This window comes from Hypanus sabinus, chromosome 16, assembly GCF_030144855.1.
Source record: "Hypanus sabinus isolate sHypSab1 chromosome 16, sHypSab1.hap1, whole genome shotgun sequence".
In the NCBI taxonomy this organism is placed as follows: Eukaryota; Metazoa; Chordata; class Chondrichthyes; order Myliobatiformes; family Dasyatidae; genus Hypanus; species Hypanus sabinus.
In genome coordinates this window covers 69,066,409-69,087,456 of record NC_082721.1, presented here as the reverse complement: position 1 = coordinate 69,087,456, position 21,048 = coordinate 69,066,409, and the positions used below count along the sequence as shown (strand labels likewise).

The 21,048-nt window shown below is 43.3% G+C and overlaps 1 protein-coding gene across 1 annotated transcript in view; it reads left to right on the top strand.

The window, feature by feature from the left end:
* Positions 1–21,048, top strand: part of LOC132406413 (microtubule-associated serine/threonine-protein kinase 1-like) — a 180,377-nt gene that overhangs the window by 91,741 nt on the left and 67,588 nt on the right. The window contains exons 11-15 of the mRNA XM_059992053.1: positions 2,069–2,154; positions 5,428–5,636; positions 10,147–10,285; positions 12,674–12,806; positions 19,712–19,877. Coding sequence (XP_059848036.1) covers positions 2,069–2,154; positions 5,428–5,636; positions 10,147–10,285; positions 12,674–12,806; positions 19,712–19,877 — 733 coding nt within the window. The remainder of the gene's footprint in view (positions 1–2,068; positions 2,155–5,427; positions 5,637–10,146; positions 10,286–12,673; positions 12,807–19,711; positions 19,878–21,048) is intronic.

Sequence of the window (21,048 nt, the reverse complement as noted above, 5' to 3'; positions counted from 1 at the left end):
AGAGTTGTCATCTGGCTTCAGCAAGGTAGAGGTCAGCTCTCCAGACTACTGCAGCACCCTCCCCCTTATATGTGGGTTTAAATATGCCCATTGACTTGGCCTCCACTGTGGCAATGAATTTCACAAAGAAATTCCTCCTCTCCTCTGTTCTAAAGGGATGTCCTTCAATTTTGAGGTTGTGCTCCCTGGTCCTGAACCCCCTCCCCCACCCCACTACAGGAGACATCCTCTCCACATCCACTCATTCTTAGCCTTTCAGTATTCGATAGTTTTCAGTAAGATCCCCACCCCAGCATTCTTCCAGACTCCAGTGGTTACAAGCCCAGAATCATCAAATGCCAGTCATACATTAACTCTTTCATTCCCAGGACTGTGCTTGTTTTCACTTTGTTTGGAAGTACATGTGATAAATAAAGATAATTCTTTTTTTCCTAACCTGTGGAAGGGAATGGATAATTGAAGTTTGAGACCCTTCATCTGGATTGACTGTCCAGACAAGGGAGCTTGATCCAAAAATCAACTGTCCATTTCCTTCATCAGATGCAGCCTGACACATTAGTTCTTTGAATTTCCGGCATCTCCAGTCTCTTGTGTATTCACATACTTTGAAGTTGCTGTCTTCATTGCACTCTGTTCTGTGTAGCTTTAGCACTTACACTGTCCACTCTTTTCTTCTGTCAGATTCCTTCTTCTTCAGCCTTTTACCTTCTCCACTCGTCATCTCCTAGCTTCTCACTTCACCCCCTCTCCCCTACCTACATACCTTCACAACCTTCTAGCTTGTACTCCTTCCCCTCTCCTCACCTTTTTCTGGCTTTGCTCCCCTTTCTTTCCAGATCTGATGAGGGGTCTCAACCCAAAACGTTGACTGTTTATTCCTCTCCAGAGCTGCTGAATTCTTCCAGCATTTTGTGTGTGTTACTTGACTTTTTCTGTTATTTCTTCTGCATCTCTCACACCATTATCTGTGATCATTCCCTCCCTCTTGTCTGCTGTCTCTGCCCCACCCCTGCTGCCTGTGGACATGTACACCAGCCTGAAATGGAGCAAAGAACTGTCTCCAGGATGCCTGACAGAAGGTGGACATTTGTCCAGAGTAACAGCAAGAATGGTTGATTTTGGAACTGGCTACGTCTCACAAACTGAATGGAAGCTTGTCTCCAAATTTAGCATGGGCTTGAGTCGGAGGAGAAGGGAGATGCTATTGACCAAGAACCTCCTAAACAATGAAATCATGCTAATCTGCTGAAGCTAATAATTCTACAGACAAGCAGTAAAAGTTACCCTTTCCACAAACTCAAATACTGGATGGTGCCATTTACTGCCACTTGCTGAAAAAGAATTCCTTTGCCAGCCAACAGCAGAGTTATGCATAGGGCAGGGGAGTCCAGCTACGTCCCCCCCCCCCCCCCGCCCCGCCCCAATACACATTAAGTACATTAAGGAAGCTTGTGTGTGTACAGTACATCTAATTACAATATAGTGTATCTCTAAAAGGATCAGATGTAATCCTCATGCTCACCCTGGGGAGAGGTCATGGTGACAGAGGAAAACAAAACTCAAAAGCAATGAGAAAGAGAGACACAAAAATAGCTCAGAGTCTTACATCAAGTTATAGAAAAATTTCCACTTCCACTTCCACTTTGGTCTGGACGATCTCCCTCCTTTTTACAATCCATGAATTGTACAATTACACTGCTGCCTTTGTTATACCCGGTTATCCTCCAGCTGAGTGTCCTCATTTTAAATATCTTCATGATCCCCCCCCCCCACCGCCCTAAGCTGCTCTCTAACTTTAATAAACCCTCCAGTACTTAACTCCCAGTCTAAATGGTGAAGGCTGTACTGTCTGGACACCTCTACAACTCCCTAGATACCCCACTTCCCCCATTTCTCTCTAGACAAAACCTCACCCCTTTCATCCCTCTTAAAACCTCCTTCATCTTGATGCCCAATTTTTTGATTGCTCGGTCAAGCTATTTTAGACGAGTTGGGTTTCATCTCAGGAGCTGATCGATGCAAAGTGTTGAAAAATCCCACCCACAACCTGACGTTTCATTTGCCACAGGGTCGCGGATCTGCTGGTAAACCCACAAAGGCGCCATCTGAAGAAGACTTTGACACCATCAAACTAATAAGCAATGGAGCATATGGGTAAGTTAGGTGAAGTCATGGGACAAGTATCTGGATGGTGGATGACATACCAGAGAGCAGAGTTTGAGCATGCTATGGCAATTGGTGAGTTTAAATTCAATTAATTAAATAAATCTAGAATTAGTCTGGAAATAAGTTGTCACAAATTGGGATCATTGCTGATATAACTTCAGGGATAGAAATCACCAGACCTTACCTGCTCTGGGCCTGCACATGTTTCCAGAAAAACAGAAATGTTGTTGACTTTAGTTCTATCCTGAACAAACTATCTCAGCTCAGTCCAGGGACATTTTGAGATGTGCAAACATTCCCCTTCATCTTTTATGAAAATCCTGGCACTGAAAGGTCTGGGCTGTCAGTAGCTTCCTTGAGATGCCAAATGGTGATTGGAAATGAATGCTCACCTTGGCAATGATACCCGTGTTCCATGAAGGGAAAAATAGAAATAGAAATACTTTATGTGCTTGCTAGAGACTAGAAAAAGAAGAGATGTTGCTTTATTATATGGAGGGAAAATTCAGAAATAAATAAAATAATTCCATTGATTTTTAACATGTTGGAAATTAAGTTGCAATGTCCGCATGGGCACGTTATTGGAATTACATCACATCATTTCCCAATTCCAACTACTTTTAGACTATAGACCAAAAGACATAGGATCAGAATGAGGCCATTTGGCCCATCAAGACGGCTCTGTCATTCCATCATGGCTGATTTATTATCCCTCTTAATCCCATTCTCCTGCCTTTTCCCTGTAACCTTTGTCACCCTTACTAATCCAGAACCCATCAACCTCCACTTTAAATGTGCTGAAGGACTTGACCTCCACAGCCATTTGTGGCAATGATTCACCACCCTCTGGCTAAAGAAATCTCCCCTTAACTTCGTTCTAAGTGGATGTTCCTCTGTTCTGAGGTTGAGCTCTCTAGTCTTAGATTCACCCATTATAGGAAACATCCTCTCCACGTACATTTCAGACATTTCAATAGGTTTCAATTAGAACCCCCTTCACTTTTCTGAGCTCCAGTGAGTGCAGGCTCAAAGCCATCAAACACGCCCCATGTGTTAACTTTGTCATTCCCGGGATCGTTCTCGTGAACCTCCTCTGAATCCTCAACAAGGATAGCACATCCTTTCTTAGTTGATTTCTTATTTTTAATAGTAATAGACTCAGTCATTGGCTTAGGAAAATGTACATTTGCTTCGTGTAACTAGCAGTCCCAGACTGCTCAGCCGATTCCTGAATAATTTTTAACTCCTAGGGCCATCACAGGGAGGTGGGAGCCATGTATTGGAGTCCAAGTTTCTCACCGGCTGAGGAGCAGATGAAGCACTGGAGGATATTAGCAGCCGCTCTCTTACGTGTGGGAGTTTGTTTGTGTACAATTAGAACAGATGGTACAAATGTTATGACCCCTAGGGGTGGAATTTGTGTGACAAACAGATGGATGCCAACATTATGCTTCATGTTATGATGATGAATATTGGGAACCTTTGTGCAAGGGTTCAATAATCCTTCACTTTTGAACACTAGTTGGCAGATAGCGGTGTGGAGGGAGAGATAAATGGAAATTAATTAGCATCAGTATCTCAGGGAATGTTGTGAAACACCGTAGGGACAATAGGGGAACATTCAGCCCTTCTGCTGGGCTCTTGGCCAATTCCTTTGCTGAAACTTTCCGGTTGGCTCCTTGATTAGAAACTGTGCGTCCAGCTGTACTTCTGAAATTCGGGACCATTGAAGTCAATGGATTTCTGAGTCAGGTTCACCTCTATATCTAAATGAAGATAGTGGAAATAATTCTGAGGATGAATTAGTGGGTAACATCTTGACTGAACAAACATTAATTAATCTCGCTTAAGACCATAGAGGAGGAGAATTAGGTCATTTAGCCCATCAAATCTGTTCCACTATTCCATTATGGCCGATTTATTATCCCTCTCAACCCTGTCCTACTGCCTTGTCCCCGTAACTTTTGATGTCCTTACTAATCATGAACCTTTCAACGTCCGCTTTAAAATTACCACAGCCACTTGTTACAATGAGCTCCACAGATTCACCATCCGCTGGCTAAAGAAGTTCCAACTCATCTCTATTGTAAAGGGACGCACTTATATTCTGAGGCTGTGCCCTCTGGTTCAAGACTCCCCTAAGATAGGAGGCATCCTCTCACATCCACTCTATCTTGTCTTTTCAATATCCAGTAGTTTTAATGAGATCACCTCCACATTCTGCTAAACTCCAGTGATTACAGGCCCAGAGTCATCAAACACTTGCATACCCAGAATCATTGTCGGGAACCTCCTCTGAACCCTCCCCAATACCAGCACATCCTTTTTCAGATTAAATAAGATAAAACTTTATTTATCTCGAAAGAAATAATTGTTGCAAGGTTGTTCAGTCAGAAACATATACTTAAAAATACAAAATGTAAGCAATGAGGTACGGAAAAATACAAAACGTGCATTAAAAAGTAATAGTGCAAGATACAAATGTGCATTGAAACCATGTATTTATATATTGAGGAGGAGGAGTTGTAGAGTCTTATAGCCACAGGGAGAAAGGATCTCCTGTGGTGTTCCGTGGTGCACCTCGGTGGAATCAGTCTGTTACTAAAAGGTCTCCTCTGTTTGTCCAGTATGTCATGGAGGGGGTGAGAGGGAGTGTCCGTAACACTCTGTAGCTTCTGCAGCATCCTCCTCCAGACAACCACCAGGGAATCCAGTCCCACCCCCAGCCTTCCTGACGAGCTTATCAGTAAGGGGCCCTAAATTGTTCACCTGGCTTCAGAGGCACTGGGGGACCAATTTCCAAATTTCCGGATTTCACCCTGAAGAGGCAAGTAAGGGTGCAGTATGTGGCCAGACCAGTTCTTGGACTGATTGGTGCAAACAAGACACTGAGAGCTCAGACTAAACGTCTGCTCTAGCTAGGTTGATGTGGTTTCAGATCTTCTACTCATCCAAGATCAGTTTGGCCAACCATTCTGTAAGTCCCAGCTTCCCTGTTCTGGGGAACATCTTGGCCACAATCCCTCCTCTTGGTCCGATCTCGTATTTGCAGATTGGACCAAATTAGATATACTGTGTCTTTCTTGGGGATAGTGGATATCTGATTTAAATTCTAAACCTACCATTTCAAACTCACATCACTGGTAGGAGAAGAGTTAAGACATACTGGCAGCATTCGTAGTTTAATTAGACACCAGAATTGATTGTACTCACTGTAGAAACTGGTTACTTTAAATGAATGGGCTCTCATTTTGCTTTCAGTGCTGTATATTTGGTGAGGCATAGAGAGACCAGGCAGCGCTTTGCAATGAAGAAGATAAACAAACAGAACCTGATTCTCCGAAACCAGATTCAGCAGGCGTTTGTGGAGCGTGATATCCTGACCTTTGCGGAGAACCCATTTGTTGTCAGTATGTTTTGCTCCTTTGAGACCAGGCGGCACCTGTGCATGGTAATGGAGTATGTAGAAGGTGAGTCATTAGAGTGTCACATCACCAATGGTGGGCAATCTTAGTGCTTTGGCATTAGTGAATAAATACTGAAACATGTTTCTGATTAATATGAACAAAGTCGCCTGCAGGAAGTATATTTTCCCTATCAGAGTGGAGATGGTTGGTAAGAAAGGAAGAGAGAGATCGAGTGAGAGGTAGAAAGAGTGAATGAAAGAAAGGGATGGAGGAAGAAAGAGATTTTATTTTTTTATTAAATATAATATACTTTATTCAAAAATAAAATTATATACAATAAACCATTCAATGACTTTCAATCCTTTACAACTGTTTCCATTGCTGTCTTTACATTTTCACACTTTTCGCCACCCACGTGGCACTCTGCTATTCCATATTTACATCCACTTGTTTAGGGGTATACACCCCGCCCCCCCGCCACCCCTCAACTCCCGCGGGAGAAAAACCCTAGACTGTGGTCCTTCGTTTGTCACATTCCAAGGATTGTGACGGGGGAGACCCGCAAGTTTTGACACAATTCCAGTGCCAACGTAGCATGATAGTGTAGCGGTTAGCATAACATTTCACAGCGCCAACGACCTGAGTTAAATTCCACAGCTGTCTGTAAGGAGTTTGTGTGTTCTCCATGTGACTGCATGGGTTTCCTCTGGGTACTCTGATTTCCTGCTACATTCCAAATACATCCAGGTTAGTAGGTTAATTAGTCACATGGGTGTAATTAGGCTGCAGGGGCTCATTGGCCCAGAAGGGCTGTATCTCTAAATAAGTAAAATAAATAAATAGCCTGCCCTGCAATCCACTAACCTAACCTTGCTTCTTTGGAGTATGGGAAGAAACTGGAGCACTTGAAGGCAACCTACGTGGCCACAGCGAGAACGTACAGACTCCTTACAGACAGCGGCAGGAATCGAACCCCAAACAGTGATCGCTGGCACTAATTGCTCTGCTGCCATGCCTCGGTAACCACACTGCTGTGATTGGCTGAGCTTGACGTTGTTCCTTTCGTACCTACTCTGCGCTCACTGCATGTTTACAGAATACTTGGCCTGCTTTTATCGGTAGACTTTTCTTCAGTTTATGTTTCCTTTGCTTTTTATTTGAACCCCCAGTGTTGCCGGTATTCTGAGTAAATTATTTTTGTATGTTGTCCATGTACTGTGAACCCAAAGCCACAGCATCGTCAATAGAGATAGCGCATTATCAAATGGATGACTTTGCATGTGAGAGGGAGAGTATAAAATGTTGGACAAAAGGTATCTGCAATCTACATGACTTGAGGTTTCTATATCAGAGGAGTAACTGAGTATATAAGTGAATACTGTCTTCCACGCCTAACCCTAACCGTACCATTGAATCAAGCGTAATATCATAATTGATCTTCACTCCAACTGCCAATTCAGGCTGGAAGTGGTGGGCATGAGAGATGCCAATGGGAATTAGTTATGGTTTTTACAATGACGGTGGCAAATGAACTGCCTTTAAATCTGACAGGCTTTTTCAGGCATACACAAGCAGAGCCTTGCACTGGGACCATCTTACAGGAGATCAGGGAAAATTCCCCTAGGACCTGGCCAATATTTGTCACTCAATCAACAACAGCAAAACATACTAGTCAAGGAATCCCTTGACATTCACAGAGGTGCATTGGGTTGTCACTGTCTTCTGACAGCTGTTTTGGCCAGGCTGCTGACAAGGTTCAAAGCTTTGGGTGCTACTGACCCAACATTTACGCACTACACAGTGCAGAGAGTAGCAAGGCCTGAATAAATGAGACCCCAGGGGTTGATGTTGTGCCTGGGTTGGGCACACAGCTTCTGATCAGTGGGGGTGGAGCTGAGATAGAAAATTGAAGGTCAGAAGTGGGTGGGAGTCGGGTGATGGTTGATGATTGGTTTGGGAGATATTCCAGTTGCTGATTGGAGGGATAGGAATCCACAATGGATAATTAGAGCATGAGATAAAGGTCAACATGGGTGAAAAATGTGACCTTTAGAGTTCGGTTATGATGGGGTTGAGGCCCAATGGAAACATGGGGAGTACATAGCTTAAAATGGGTCCTCCTAGTGTGTCCACATCTGTCAGTCTCTCAGAGTTGCCGTGTGAATGGTAGGGTGTCAAGAAGGCACACAGTATGTTGGTCATTAGTTGGCGAATTAAGATCAAGAACTACAAGGAAATGTTGCAGTTCTATAAAACCCCGGTAAGACCACACGTGAAATATTGTGTTCAATTCTGTTCATTGTAGGAAGAACGTGGAAGCATTAGAGAGGGTGCAGAGGAGATTTACCAGGATCTGCCTGGATTAGAGAGGGTGCAGAGGAGATTTACCAGGATCTGCCTGGATTAGAGAGGGTGCAGAGGAGATTTACCAGGATCTGCCTGGATTAGAGAGGGTGCAGAGGAGATTTACCAGAATGCTGTCTGGATTGAAGAGAATGCCAGGTTGAGCAACCTGGGGCTTTTCTCCTTGGAATGTGGGGGAATGAGAAGTGACTTGATAGAGGTGCTCAAGATGATGAGAAGCATAGGTCGAATGGACAGCCAGAGATATTTTCTCAGGGCAGAAGTGGCTAGCGCAAGGGGGCATCATTTTAAAGTAATTGGATAAATATATGGGAGGGGTATCTAGAGATACGTTTGGAGAATGGTGGGTGCTTTGAACATGCTGCCAGGGATAGTGGTAGAGGCAGATACATTAGAGACATTTAAGAGACTTTTAGATAGGCATGTGGATAGTAGAAAAATAGAGGGTTATGTAGGAAGGAAGGGTTAGATTAGGTTTAATCTTAGAGCAGGTTAAAAGGCTGGCACAATATCATGGGCTGAAGGGCTGTAATGTTTTATGTTCTGTGTTCTTCACTGGCTGAACAGCTACTCTGAGATCTTCTTTGATTCATATGGAAATAGACCAAGCAAGTATGGGAAAGCCTGCTGTAGTAGGATTAGCTTGAGACTCCACGGAGATTGAAAATCCAGGAACTGGCATCCGTATCTGCATAGCAAGGGGTCCTGTGTATGTTAACTGACAGATGCAGGAAGAATCTGGAACGAAAAATCCAAACTATGCTATCAATGCGTGACTTCACAATCATAGAACTCAGTTCACTGAGTGTATGATGGAATTTTGGCAATTGTCTTCTTACTGCTTCACAGTAATGGAAATATACTGTTCCCAAACTGATTGCAGGCGTTGTCTGTAAAATGGAACTTAGTTCATGTGAAGTGTTTTGGCTTGTCCTAGGTGATGGTGCACTTGTTAAAAATCTCTTTTTTAATATATGTTAGAACATGCAGGAATTGTGTGATTCTTTGGAATAATTGTGACCTATTTGGCTGCATTCTTCTTGGCATTCATTCTAGATCAGCCGTACCTGGAAATATTTGAGTGGCAGATTCTGCACATCCCTGTCACAACCCCTCTGCCCCAAGGTTTAATGATTGCCTTTAGTAACTGGATGATATCGTGTTGCTTCTAACGGTCTCAGCAGTGAAGATGTGTAAATTAAACAATGGACCTTCTTAATACACTGGGGACTTCAATCTTCTTTTCAAACTTGCAATCAACACCTCCCATCCCAGTGGAAGGAAGCTTACGGGAAGGAGTAACTTCACTCACCTCATCACTGAGTTGACTCCACAATTACAGACTCACTTTCAACTTAGTATAATTTATTTGCCTTTATTTATTATTTGCCCAGTTTTTCTTTTATGCAGATTGGTTGTTTGTTACTCTTTATTGATTGATTAATTTAAAGATACCACATAGAATACACTCTTTTGACCACTGAGTTATTTATAGTATTTCATAAATTCTGTTGTATTTATTTTCCTGTAAATGTCTGCAAGAAAACTAATCTCAAGATAGTATATGATGATGTATATGTACTTTAAACTTTGATTTTTCCCATTTAAGAACTAAGATTCCATGGTGAACTGGTTTGTGCAGTTTAAGCTGTTAATATTTGATAGAGGAAAGCTGAACAGTTGCTGAATATAGCTGTGCCAGATGAACTGTTCTCACTCAGAATCTCCTCTCCAGCACTTTCCCATGCAAAGTTGCATTCCACTTTGCAAGCACTGAAATTCTTGACTCTTGCAAGCAAGCACAGAACCTGCAGTTAGGATGATGCATAAATAGTGGATCTTTTTCTTTGGAACATCTGACCTTTCAGCTCCTCAAACCTGTCAAGTTAGACTGGAAGTGATCTTTTATAAATAGCGCTTACTCACTAGTTCCATATACTTTCCCCAACTAAAGCCCTGGAAGCTAGAGTTTAAAATCTCCGAACATTTCAGCAGCACTTAAGTGAGAGAGTTCACAGACTTTTCACAGAAGTTTGTAGAATGAAATGCTTGATGATGCTGTGAATTTTGCTTCACCCCTCCAAGTAGGAAGTTTTCTGTTTCTTATCAAATACTCTATTAGTTCACTTTTTATTCTGCATTTAAGTGAAGACTGGCCTAGCCTGGCAACCTCTCCTCACCACGGCCCTCATGTCATTTCCTTTTGCAGGGGGTGACTGTGCAACATTATTGAAGAACATTGGAGCCTTACCAGTGGACCTGGCCCAGATGTATTTTGCAGAAACTGTCCTGGCTTTGGAGTACCTACACAATTATGGCATTGTTCACCGAGACCTAAAGCCAGACAAGTAAGTTTAAGGCTGGAACGTGGTAATACAGACAGGAAAAACTCATCACATCAGGTGGTATCTGCTGGGAGGTAGAATTAATATTTCAGATCGGTCTTGATGAAGTCTGGACTGGTCTTTACCTCTCTTCACTGATGCTGTTTGACCTCTTGGGCATTTTCTGCCTTCATAATAGAGTAGTTCATTGGGACTCAACTGTTGTACACAAGCTTCTTTTCACTTCGTTTTGTTCCTTTCTCCTCCTTGCCCTCACAGGCATTTGTCCATCTTAAACACAAGAGATTCTGTGGTTGCTGGAAAACTCCACACAAAATGCTGGAGGACCTCAGCAAGTCAAACAGTATCTATGGAGGAGAATAAATAGTCAACATTTTGGGTTGAGACCATCAAGACTGGAAAGTACTGGCTTCTGCCCCCTTCCTTTCAAGTCCTGCAGAAGGGCCAAGGCCCGAACCATCAACTGTGTATCCCCATCCATAGATGCTGCCTGACTTGCTGACTTCCTCCAGTATTTTGTGTGTGCCATTCATTGTTCTTAACCTGGATTAATACTTATTTGAACCGCAGACTGATATGTTTATATATCACTGCATTCAAGCAGAGTCAAGGAAAGCCTGTGTTCATTTCCCCAACAGCTGGTGGCATTCCAGAAGTTTCTGCCTACACTAATTTGGGTAAATAGTGGCAATCCTTTGAGGTATTGGCTAGGTATTCCACACCACTCCATGAAGCCAGTTTCACTGCTTCTTCCGTTTAGGGAAGCTGTAATCCTTTAGCCCTGAGCAAAAAGGCAAGTGCATTCAGTGGCCACTTTCATGCGTACCTTCGGCAGCTAATAAAATGGCCACTCAGCTGACGTTCATGGCCTTCTGCTGCTGTAGCCCATCCACTTTAAGTTTTGACATGTTGTCCATTCAGTGATCTGCTTCTGCACACCATTGTTGTAACATGGTCATTTGAGTTATTGACACCTTCCTGTCAGCTTGAACCAATCTGGCCTTTCTCCTCTGATCTCTCTCATTAACTAGTCATTTCCACCCACAGAAAACTGCCACTGGCACTCAGCAGCTTTTCTCTTCTGTTTCTTGCACCATTCTCTGGGAACTCTTGAGGCTGTTGTGAATGAAAATCCTAGGAGATCAGCAGTTTCTGAGTTACGTAGACCACCCTGTCTGGCACCAACAATCATTCCACAGTCAAAGTCACTTAGATCACATTTCTTTCCCCATTCTGATATTTAGTCTGAACAACAATTGAACCTCTTGACCATGCCTCCATGCTTTTATGCATTGAGTTGCTGCCAGATGATTGGCTGATTAGATATTTGCATTATTGCACAGGTGTACCAAATAAACTGTCCACTGAGTGAATAATTAGAGGCTTCAGCCCAGCATCATTGAGGGAGAAAGGCTGAGGACATTGCCCTTAGAGGCAATTAAAAAACAATACTCACACATGAAAACCAAAGGGAATAAAATAGTGAGAAGTAACTTAATCCTTTGAGATTCTGTAGAGCAAATGGGTAATATATTGTGCATCAGTGTCCTAGGTTGGAAATGATGGGACAGTTGTGTATCATCATGTTCCTTTTTAAGTGAATTCGAGTCAGAATCAGGTTTAATATCACTGACATACATTACATCATCAAATTTGTTGATTTGTGGCAACAGTACAGAGCAATACACAAAACAGCTATAAATTACAATAAGAAATATATATGCTCTTTTTGCATTACTAATTTAATTTACACATTTAAATATTATTGAATTATATTAATAGTGCAAAAAAGAACAAAAATAGTGAGGCAATCTTAATGGGTTGGTTCATTGTCCATTCAGAAATCTCATGGTGGAAGAGAAGGTGTATTCCCTTACATAAGTGCATGTCTTCTGCTCCCTGATGGTAGCAATGAAAAGAGGGCACATCCTGGGTGATGGGGGTCCTTAATGATGGATGTCCCATTTTTGAGTCACCGCCTTTTGAAGATGCTGGGGACAGTAGTGCCCTTGCTGGAGCTGGCTGAGTTTGCAAATTTCTGCATCTTTTTCCCAACCCTGTGCACTAGTCCTTCCATACCAGACATTGTGGTAATAAAGACTTACATAATCTTTTGTGTTCAGCAAAGAGAAATACGGCTCAGTTTGCTATCCTAGCCTGCAGGTATCTCAAGGCATGGTCCTTCTGTCCATCAATATTTCTGCAGTAGATGAAGGGACTATCCTAGTTGGCTCTGAGGAGTGAAAATTCTTCTGCTGTTCTCCCCTTCCCTGTCGAATAACGAGCTAGTCTGTAAAGTTGCAGGAAGCCTCGTACAGTCGGGTTACTCACCGAATCTCATTAAGCATTTTGTTCTGCCTGGTCACTACCCCAACACTTCTTCCCTTACAGTCTGCTGATAACGTCAATGGGTCACATTAAGCTGACCGACTTCGGCCTCTCAAAAATTGGACTGATGAGTCTCACGACGAACCTTTACGAGGGCCACATTGAAAAGGATGCCAGGGAATTCTTGGATAAGCAGGTAACATTATTAAATTCTTCCTTTAATTTTTATGGCCATTATGAATGATGCTGATGAACAAGAGAGATTTTCTATTTGCCCTTGGCTCAGTTACGGAACAAAAGAGATTGTCCATTTGCCCTTGACTCAGTTATGGAAAAGCTCCCTCTCCTCCTAAAGGTTTGCACCACAACTTGCCCTTGAGTAGGTTGTCTGTGTGAAGTACTGTACCCGGATGCAGCCTTGTCTTTCAAGCTGCCAGAAGAAGATCATAGTTCAGTGTGAACTGGGCTCAAACGATGGGAGGGTTTCCAATGTTTCTCAAATCTTCATATGACCTAGAATGGGGCCATTTGGTCCATCAGTCCCATGCTGTCAGTCCAATTCTCCCTCTTGTTTCCCTATAACCTATTTTCTGTCACATAGCCATTGATGCTCCCTGATCCTCCTCCGATCCATCTGCACAAGGAGAGATTTGCAATAACAAGTTATATCTTTATATGCGGGAGCACCCAGGGGAAATCTAGGTTCAATGAAGTTAGCATGATTGTGTTGAATGCTGAGCTGTAGCCAGTCAACAGCAGCCTGGCGAACTGCGGATCTTGTTGTCGTCTGTGGGGGAGGGGGGTCTAAGGCTGAGTGGAGAGCCAGTGAGACTGCATCTGCTCTAGGTCTATTGTGGAAATAGACAAACAGCAGGGGGTCCAGGTCCTTGCATAGGCAGGAGCTGATTCTGGGCATGATTAACTTCTTGAAGCTGTTCATCACAGTAGGTGTGTGTGCAACTGGGCAATAGGCATTGTGGCAACTCACCTTGCTCTTCGTGGCCAATGGTATTGTCACTCTTTTGAAGCAGGTTGGGAACCTCTGTCAGTAGAAGAGAGAGATTGAAGAATCCTTAAGCATTAAAGCCAGTTGATTGGCTTTGCTTCTGGTGCCAACATAACTTGCCCATAGCTTATTAACCCCAACTCGTATGTCTGTAGAATAGGGGAGGAAACTGAAGCACTCGGAGGAAACCCACTTAGTCACAGGCAGAACATAACAAGTCCTTACAGACAGCAGTGAGTATCAAATCCCGATCTTGCAGCTGGTGCCGTAAAGCATCACACTACCAGCTGCCCTTGATTTCAATAACTTCATCTAAAATTTATCCTCAGATGCCCTTTCAGATTTCTTCCCCTCACTTTAAACTTTTGTTTTTGATTCCCCAACATGGGAAAAAGATTTTGATTATCTCCCCTATCTCTGATTCTCATTGTCATATATACTCCACTCAGCTTCTTACACGCCAAGGAAAACAAGCACAGCCCAGCCAAAACTACAAGAGAATTGGCTGATGTTGGAAATCCAGAGTAACACCCAAAATGCTGGAGGAACTCAATAATCCAGTTTCAGACCGAGAACCTTCATCAGGATTGAAAAGAACAAGGCAAGAAGCCAAAAAAAAAACTACTGGGGGGAGGGGAGGTGTACAAACTGGCAGGTGAAAATTTCTGTAATTTCCCCCCTTTCATTCCCCATTGGGGCTGCCCTCTTACCACTTACCCTCTCCTCACCTGCCTATCACCTCCCTCTCATGCCCCTCCTCCTTCCCTTTTTCCCATGGTCCACTCTCCTGTCCTATCAGATTCCTTCTTTGAACCTTTTCCTTTCCAACCTATCACCTCTCAGCTTCTTACTTCATTTCCCCTCCCCCATCCCTCTCCTCCCCCCTCACCTGACTTCACCTATCACCTGTCAGCTTGTACTCCTTCCCCTTGCCCCTACCACCACCACCTTATTCTGGCTTCTTCCCCCTTCCTTTCTGGTCCTGGGGTAGGGTCTCATCCTGAGGTGTCAACTGTTTGTTCTGCTCCTTAGTTGCTGAGTTCCTCCAGCATTTGTGTATTGCTGTAGTGTATCCATAACTAAATTGAGGCACCATCCCAGTGAACCTCCTCTGCAGCCTCCAGTACTCACTCCAAAGAAATCATATCTACCATATTTTGCTGGAGTGGACTCATCTGGTGAAGGGTTGGAACTGTTCCATTTGTACAGCTCATTTGAGTAGTGATTGAGGAGCAAGACGTCCACTTTTATTTCGCCTCCCAAGCCTCCCGGTTTAATTATCTCACAGCTGCTCATCGTCCATCCAGTACTGCCTTAGTCGGGTGGACCCAGGGAAGCAGTGTTACCACGTTAGTCCTCAGGTAACTGCTTGTTTGTTCTAAACCAACCTTCAGCAGCCTCTGGAAGGACAAGGATCTTCTCAGAAGATGAACAGATAATCCAGCTTCAAGCCAGAGAAGGGAAGCGAGTAACAAAGAAGACTAAGCATTTCTAGTATCAAGCCTGTGTTCTCCCTGGTGCCTATGACATCCTCTCCCTGAGGGGATTGATGTCTTTTAAGTGTTTCCCCTGCCCAAGTTTACTCCTCAATGACATGTAATATCCGACGTGGTTTTTAGTTTAGCTTCCTGTAGGATTCCTTTTCAATTAAATCACCCCAATTTTGTCTACTTTTGCATATAATCTCCAGAGCTGTATCTCCAGAGAAGACCTTTGGCCCTCGGTATCTATGCTGAGTTAGTGGTGGAATTGAAACTGAGCAGCTGGCACTGTAATAGTGTTACAGCAGTGCTGTGCCAACCCCTACTCTACTCTACCACACTAGTTTATCGCATTGCCATGCGCTCTGTTCATTTGTTGCCACATTTCCCAGGTTAAATATGGTGGCATGTCAAAAGAACATTGGCAAGTCTGGGCAAGAAAAGCACTGACGTAATCTGCAAGCTCTTGAGTTTCAATCTTGTACTTACTTTCGTCAAGCAAGGATTTTATTTTTACTACTTCAATGCCGTCTAAATATCAGCTCCTACCGAAGGTACTAACCCAATGCTTGTCTGCGGTGTCCCAGCTAAGGTGCTGGTGATCTCTCAAGGAATACTGTTGGATCCTGTCATATTGATCCTGAGGGTCAAGAACGAGGCATAAAACTTGGTAGTTACTGGATGTCACAAGAACAAAGAACAAACAGAGAAAGGAAAGGAACTGGTCGTTTCATATTCAGACTAGAGAGGAAGACGCAATCCAGTGATAAAGAAAAATAGTCCAGTTCAGTGACATGGCACAGGCTGCAGAGTAACTTCTAGAAAAATACACCAGCTACACTACAATTACTGAAAATCTATTGAACAATTATACACTTACAGGTCATTATATAAAAATTATAATCAAGCATAAGGAAGTTAAACTACAAGAAAAAAAACACAATTCAACACCCTAATCCAACAATATGCAGTTTTGATTTTGATGTTTCCATTGGAAAATTGGAGTAGTGTGATGGTGAAGTGGTTATTTACTATTGAGACGTTAAGTTTAGAAAATGAGGTCATGGAAAGCAGCCCCACAATGCCATTAGGTAATTAATTAGACCAGAGCTCTGCCAGTGCATTACCTACACACTTCTGCACATCTACAGGGAGTTAGGAAGGAAGTTGAGAAGCAGGACCACAAAGGTAGTCATGTTGGGATTACTGCCTGTGCAACACGACAGTGAGTATAGGAATAGAGTGAGGTGGAGGATGAATGAGCGGCTAAGGGGTTGGAGCAGGGGGCAGGGATTCAGATTTCTGGATCATTGGGACCTCTTTTGGGGCAGGTATGACTTGTACACAAAGGATGGGTTGCACTTGAATCCCAAGGGAACCAATACCCTAGCGGGGAGGTTTGTTAAGGCTATTGGGAGAGTGTAAACTACAATTCCTGAGGTTTGGGAACCAAACTGATGAGACACAAGAAGAGGCGATTGATTCACAAACAGAGAAAGCTTGGAGGCAGTTCAAGAGAGAAGGTAGGCAGATGATAGAAGGGACGCACTCAGACCAATGGTTTGAGATGTGTCTATTTTAATGCAAGAAGTATTATGAACAAAGCGGATGAGTTAGAGCGTGGATCAATACTTGGAGCTATGATGTTGTGGCCATTACAGAGACTTGGATGGCTCAGGGGCAGGAATGGTTACTTCGAGTGCCAGGTTTTAGTTGTTTCAAAAAGAACAGGGAGGGAGGTAAAAGAGGTGGGCTCTACGGAGTCTCTGTGGGTGGAAGTTAGGAACAGGAAGGGTCAATAACTCTACTGGGTGTTTTTTTATAGACCACCCAATAGTAACAGGAACATCGGAAAGTAGATAGGGAGACAGATTCTGGAAAGGTGTAATAATAACAGGGTTGTCGTGGTGGGAGATTTTAATTTCCCAAATATCAACTGGCATCTCCCTAGAGTGAAGGGTTTAGATGAGATGGAGTTTGTTAGGTATGCTCGGTAAGATTTCTTGACACAATATGTAGATAAGCCTACCAAGAGGCTGTACTTGATGTGGTATTGGGAAATGAACCTGGTCAGGTGTCAGATCTCTCAGTGGGAGAGTACTTTGGAGGTAGTGATCACAATTCTATCTCCCTTACCATAGCATTGGAGAGGGATAGGAACAGACAAACTAGGAAATGTTTAATTGGAATAAGGAGAAATATGAAGCTATCAGGCAGGAACTTGGAAGCATAATTTGGGAACAGGTGTTCTCAGGGATATGTATGGAAGAAATGTGGTGAATGTTCAGAGGATAATTGTATGGAGTTCTGCATAGGTACGTTCCAATGCGACAGGGAAAGGATGGTAGGGTACAGGGGCCGTGGTGTACAAAGGCTGTTGTACATCTGGTCAAGAAGAAAAGAAGAGCTTATGAAAGGTTAAAAAAACTAGGTAATAATAGAGATCTAGAAGATTATGAGGCTAGCAGAAAGGAGCTTAAGAATGAACTTAAGAGAGCCAGAAGGGGCCATGAGAAGGCCTTGGCCGACAGGATTATGGAAAGCTCCAAGGCATCCTACAAGAATGTGGAGAGCAAGTGGATAAGATGTGAGAGAATAGGATCAATCAACTGTGATAGTGGAAAAGTATGTATGGAACTGGATGATACAGCAGAGGTACTTAATGAATACCTTGCTTCAGTATCCACTGCAGAAAAGGATGTTGGCAATAGTAGGGATGACACAGCGGACTGAAAAGCTTGAGTATGTAGATATTAAGAAAGAGGATGTGCTAGAGGTTTGGGAAAGCATCAAGTTGGATAAGTCACCAGGAACTGGATGAGATATACCCCAGGCTACTGTGGGAAGCAATGGAGGAGATTTCTGAGCCTCTGATGATGATCTTTGCATCATCAATGGGAACGGGAGAGGTTCTGGAGGGTTGAGGATGTTGTTCCTTTATTCAAGAAAGGGAGTGAAGGTAGCCCAGGAAATTATAGACCAGTGAGACTTAATTCAGTGGTTGGTAAGTTGATGGCAAAGATCCTGAGAGGCAGGATTTATGAACGTTTATGATTAGGAACAGTCAGCACGGCTTTGTTAAAGGCAAGTCGTGCCTTATGTGCCAGATAGAATTTTTTGAGGATGAGACTAAACACATTGATGAAGGTAGAGCAGTAGATGTAGTGTATATGGATTCCAGCAAGGCATTTGACAAGGTACCCCGTGCAAGGCTAATTGAGAAAGTAAGGAGGCATGGGATCCAAGGGGACAATTTGCTTTGTGGATCCAGAGCTGGCTTGCCCACAGAAGAAAGAGTGGTTATAGATGAGTCATATTCAGCATGGAGGTCAGAGACCAATGGTGTGCCTCTGGGATCTGTTCTGAGACTCCTATTCTTTGTGATTTTTATAAATGACCTGGATGAGGAAGTGGAGGGATGGGTTAGTAAATTTGCTGATGACACAAAGGTTGGAGTTGTTGTAGATAGTGTTGGAGGGCCGTTGGAGGTTACAACGGGACATTGATAGGATGCAAAACTGGGCTGAGAAGTGGCAGATGGAGTTCAACCAGTTAAGTGTGAGCTGGTTCATTTTGGTAGGTCAAATATGATGGCAGAATATAGTATTAATGGTAAGACTCTTGGCAGTCTGGAGGATCAGAGGGATCTTGGGGTCCGAGTCCATAGGACACTCAAAGCAGCTGCGCAGGTTGACTGTGTTTAAGAAGGCATATGGTTTATTGGCCTTCATCAGTTGTGGGATTGTGTTTAGGAGCCGAGAGGTTATGTTGCAGCTATGTAGGACCCTGGTCAGACCCTACTTGGAGTACTGTGCTCACTTCTGGTTGCCTCACTGCAGGAAGGATGTAGAAACTATAGAAAGGGTGTAGAGTTGATTTAGAAGAATGTTGCCTGGACTGGGGAGCATGCCTTATGAGAATAGGTTGAGTGAACTCGGCCTTTTCTCCTTGGAGCGACGGTGGATGAGAGGTGACCTGATAGAGCATATAAGATGATGAGAATCATTGATCATGTGGATAATCAGAGGCTTTTTCCCAGGGCTGAAGTGGCTAGCATGAGAGGGCACAGTTTTAAGGTGCTTGGAAGTGGGTACAAAGGAGATGTCAGGGGTAAGTTTTTTTATGCAGAGAGTGGTGAGTGCTTGGAATGGGCTGCCACTGATGGTGGTGAAGGCGGATACTATAAACTCTTTTAAGAGACTCCTGGATAGGTACATGGAGCTTAGAAAAACAGAGGGCTATGGGTAACCCTAGGTAGTTTCTACGGTAAGGACATGTTCAGCACAGCTTTGTGAGTTGAAGAGCCTGTATTGTGCTGTAGGTTTTCTACGTTTCTATCTTGCATAGTCATTGTATTCAATTTTGGGATGTCTATCAGGTACTGGAGTTCATAAAGAATATGTTGGTGTTTTATCAGCTATTATTTTTATGTGCCAGTCCACTAGTGTTTACTATTTTTAATGATTCTCTTTGTGGGATGTGATGGTCTCTGGCAAGGCTGATATTGGAACGAGGGAATGAATTCCAGAGTGTGGGACCCAAGGATGAGTTCGGGTGTTGAGGAATGCAGTGGAGTTTACTCAGGACCTGCTAACCTTGTTATTTCCATTGCAGGTGTGTGGAACTCCAGAGTACATTGCCCCTGAGGTCATCCTTCGGCAGGGCTATGGGAAGCCAGTTGACTGGTGGGCAATGGGCATCATCCTGTACGAATTCCTGGTGGGCTGTGTGCCCTTTTTTGGTGACACACCTGAGGAGCTCTTTGGCCAAGTCATCAGTGGTGAGTATGTGGTCCGGAATTTGCTTACTGCTGGAACCTGTAAATGAGTGTGACTGAAGTATAGACCAAGGAACACGGGCCAACTAATTATCGTCAACTCTATTCTAAATTTGCTCTTTTGAAGATTTATAAACTAGGACTGGATGAATTATTTTTGTGTGAATGGATTATTCATGAACAAATACCAACAGGAAAAACATACACTCAGTGGCCACTTTATTAGGTACACCTGCTCGTTAATGCAAATATCTAATCAAACCAATCATGTGGTAGCAACTCAGTGCATAAAAGCATGCAGGGGTGATCAAAAGGTTCAGGTATTCAAACCAAACATCAGAACTGGGAAGAAATGTGATCAAAGTGACTTAGAACGGTGGAACGATTGTTGGTGCCAGATGAGGTGGTGTGAGTATCTGTGAAACTGCTGAACTGGGATTTTCACGCACAGCAGGTTCTGGATTTTACAGAGAATGGTGTGAAAAACAATAAAGCATCCAGTGAGAGGTGGTTCTGTGGGCAAAAATGCCTTGTTAATGCGAGGTTAGAGGAGAATGACCTGACTGGTTCAAGCTGATAGGAAGGTGAAAACTCAAACAACTACACATTATAACAGTGGTGCGCAAAAGTGCACCTCTGAATGCACAGCACGTTGAACCTTGAAGTGTGTGAGTACAGCAGCAGCAGAGACCACGGCGGATTCATGCTGTACTCAGTGTCACGGCCGCTGAGTGCACTTTATCCCCAATGCCTTGGTGAATGCCTTCTCCCTGAATTTTACAGTTAGCTTCTGTGGCTCATGAAAGCAGAAGGAGAAAAAATCATTTGTAGATTCCTGTCTTAAGTTGAATGAATGTAATGCATGATTATTGATTCAAATTTCCACAAATTCATAGACCCTTCCAGTGAAAAGACCCTTCACTGATAAGCTCTGCCTGTTCTAGCTGATTTGATGATTGCCCTTCTAGTTAATGGATGACGAACTGTTGAAATTCACTGGATCAGGGATTAGACCTTAGGCTATAAAACATAGGAGCAGAATTAGGTCATTTGGCCCTTTAAATCTGCTTAGCCATTCCATCATGTCTGACCTATTTTCCTTCTCAAATCCATTCTCCTGCATTCTCCTCATAACCTTTGATGCCCTTACTAATCAGGAAACTATTAACTTCTG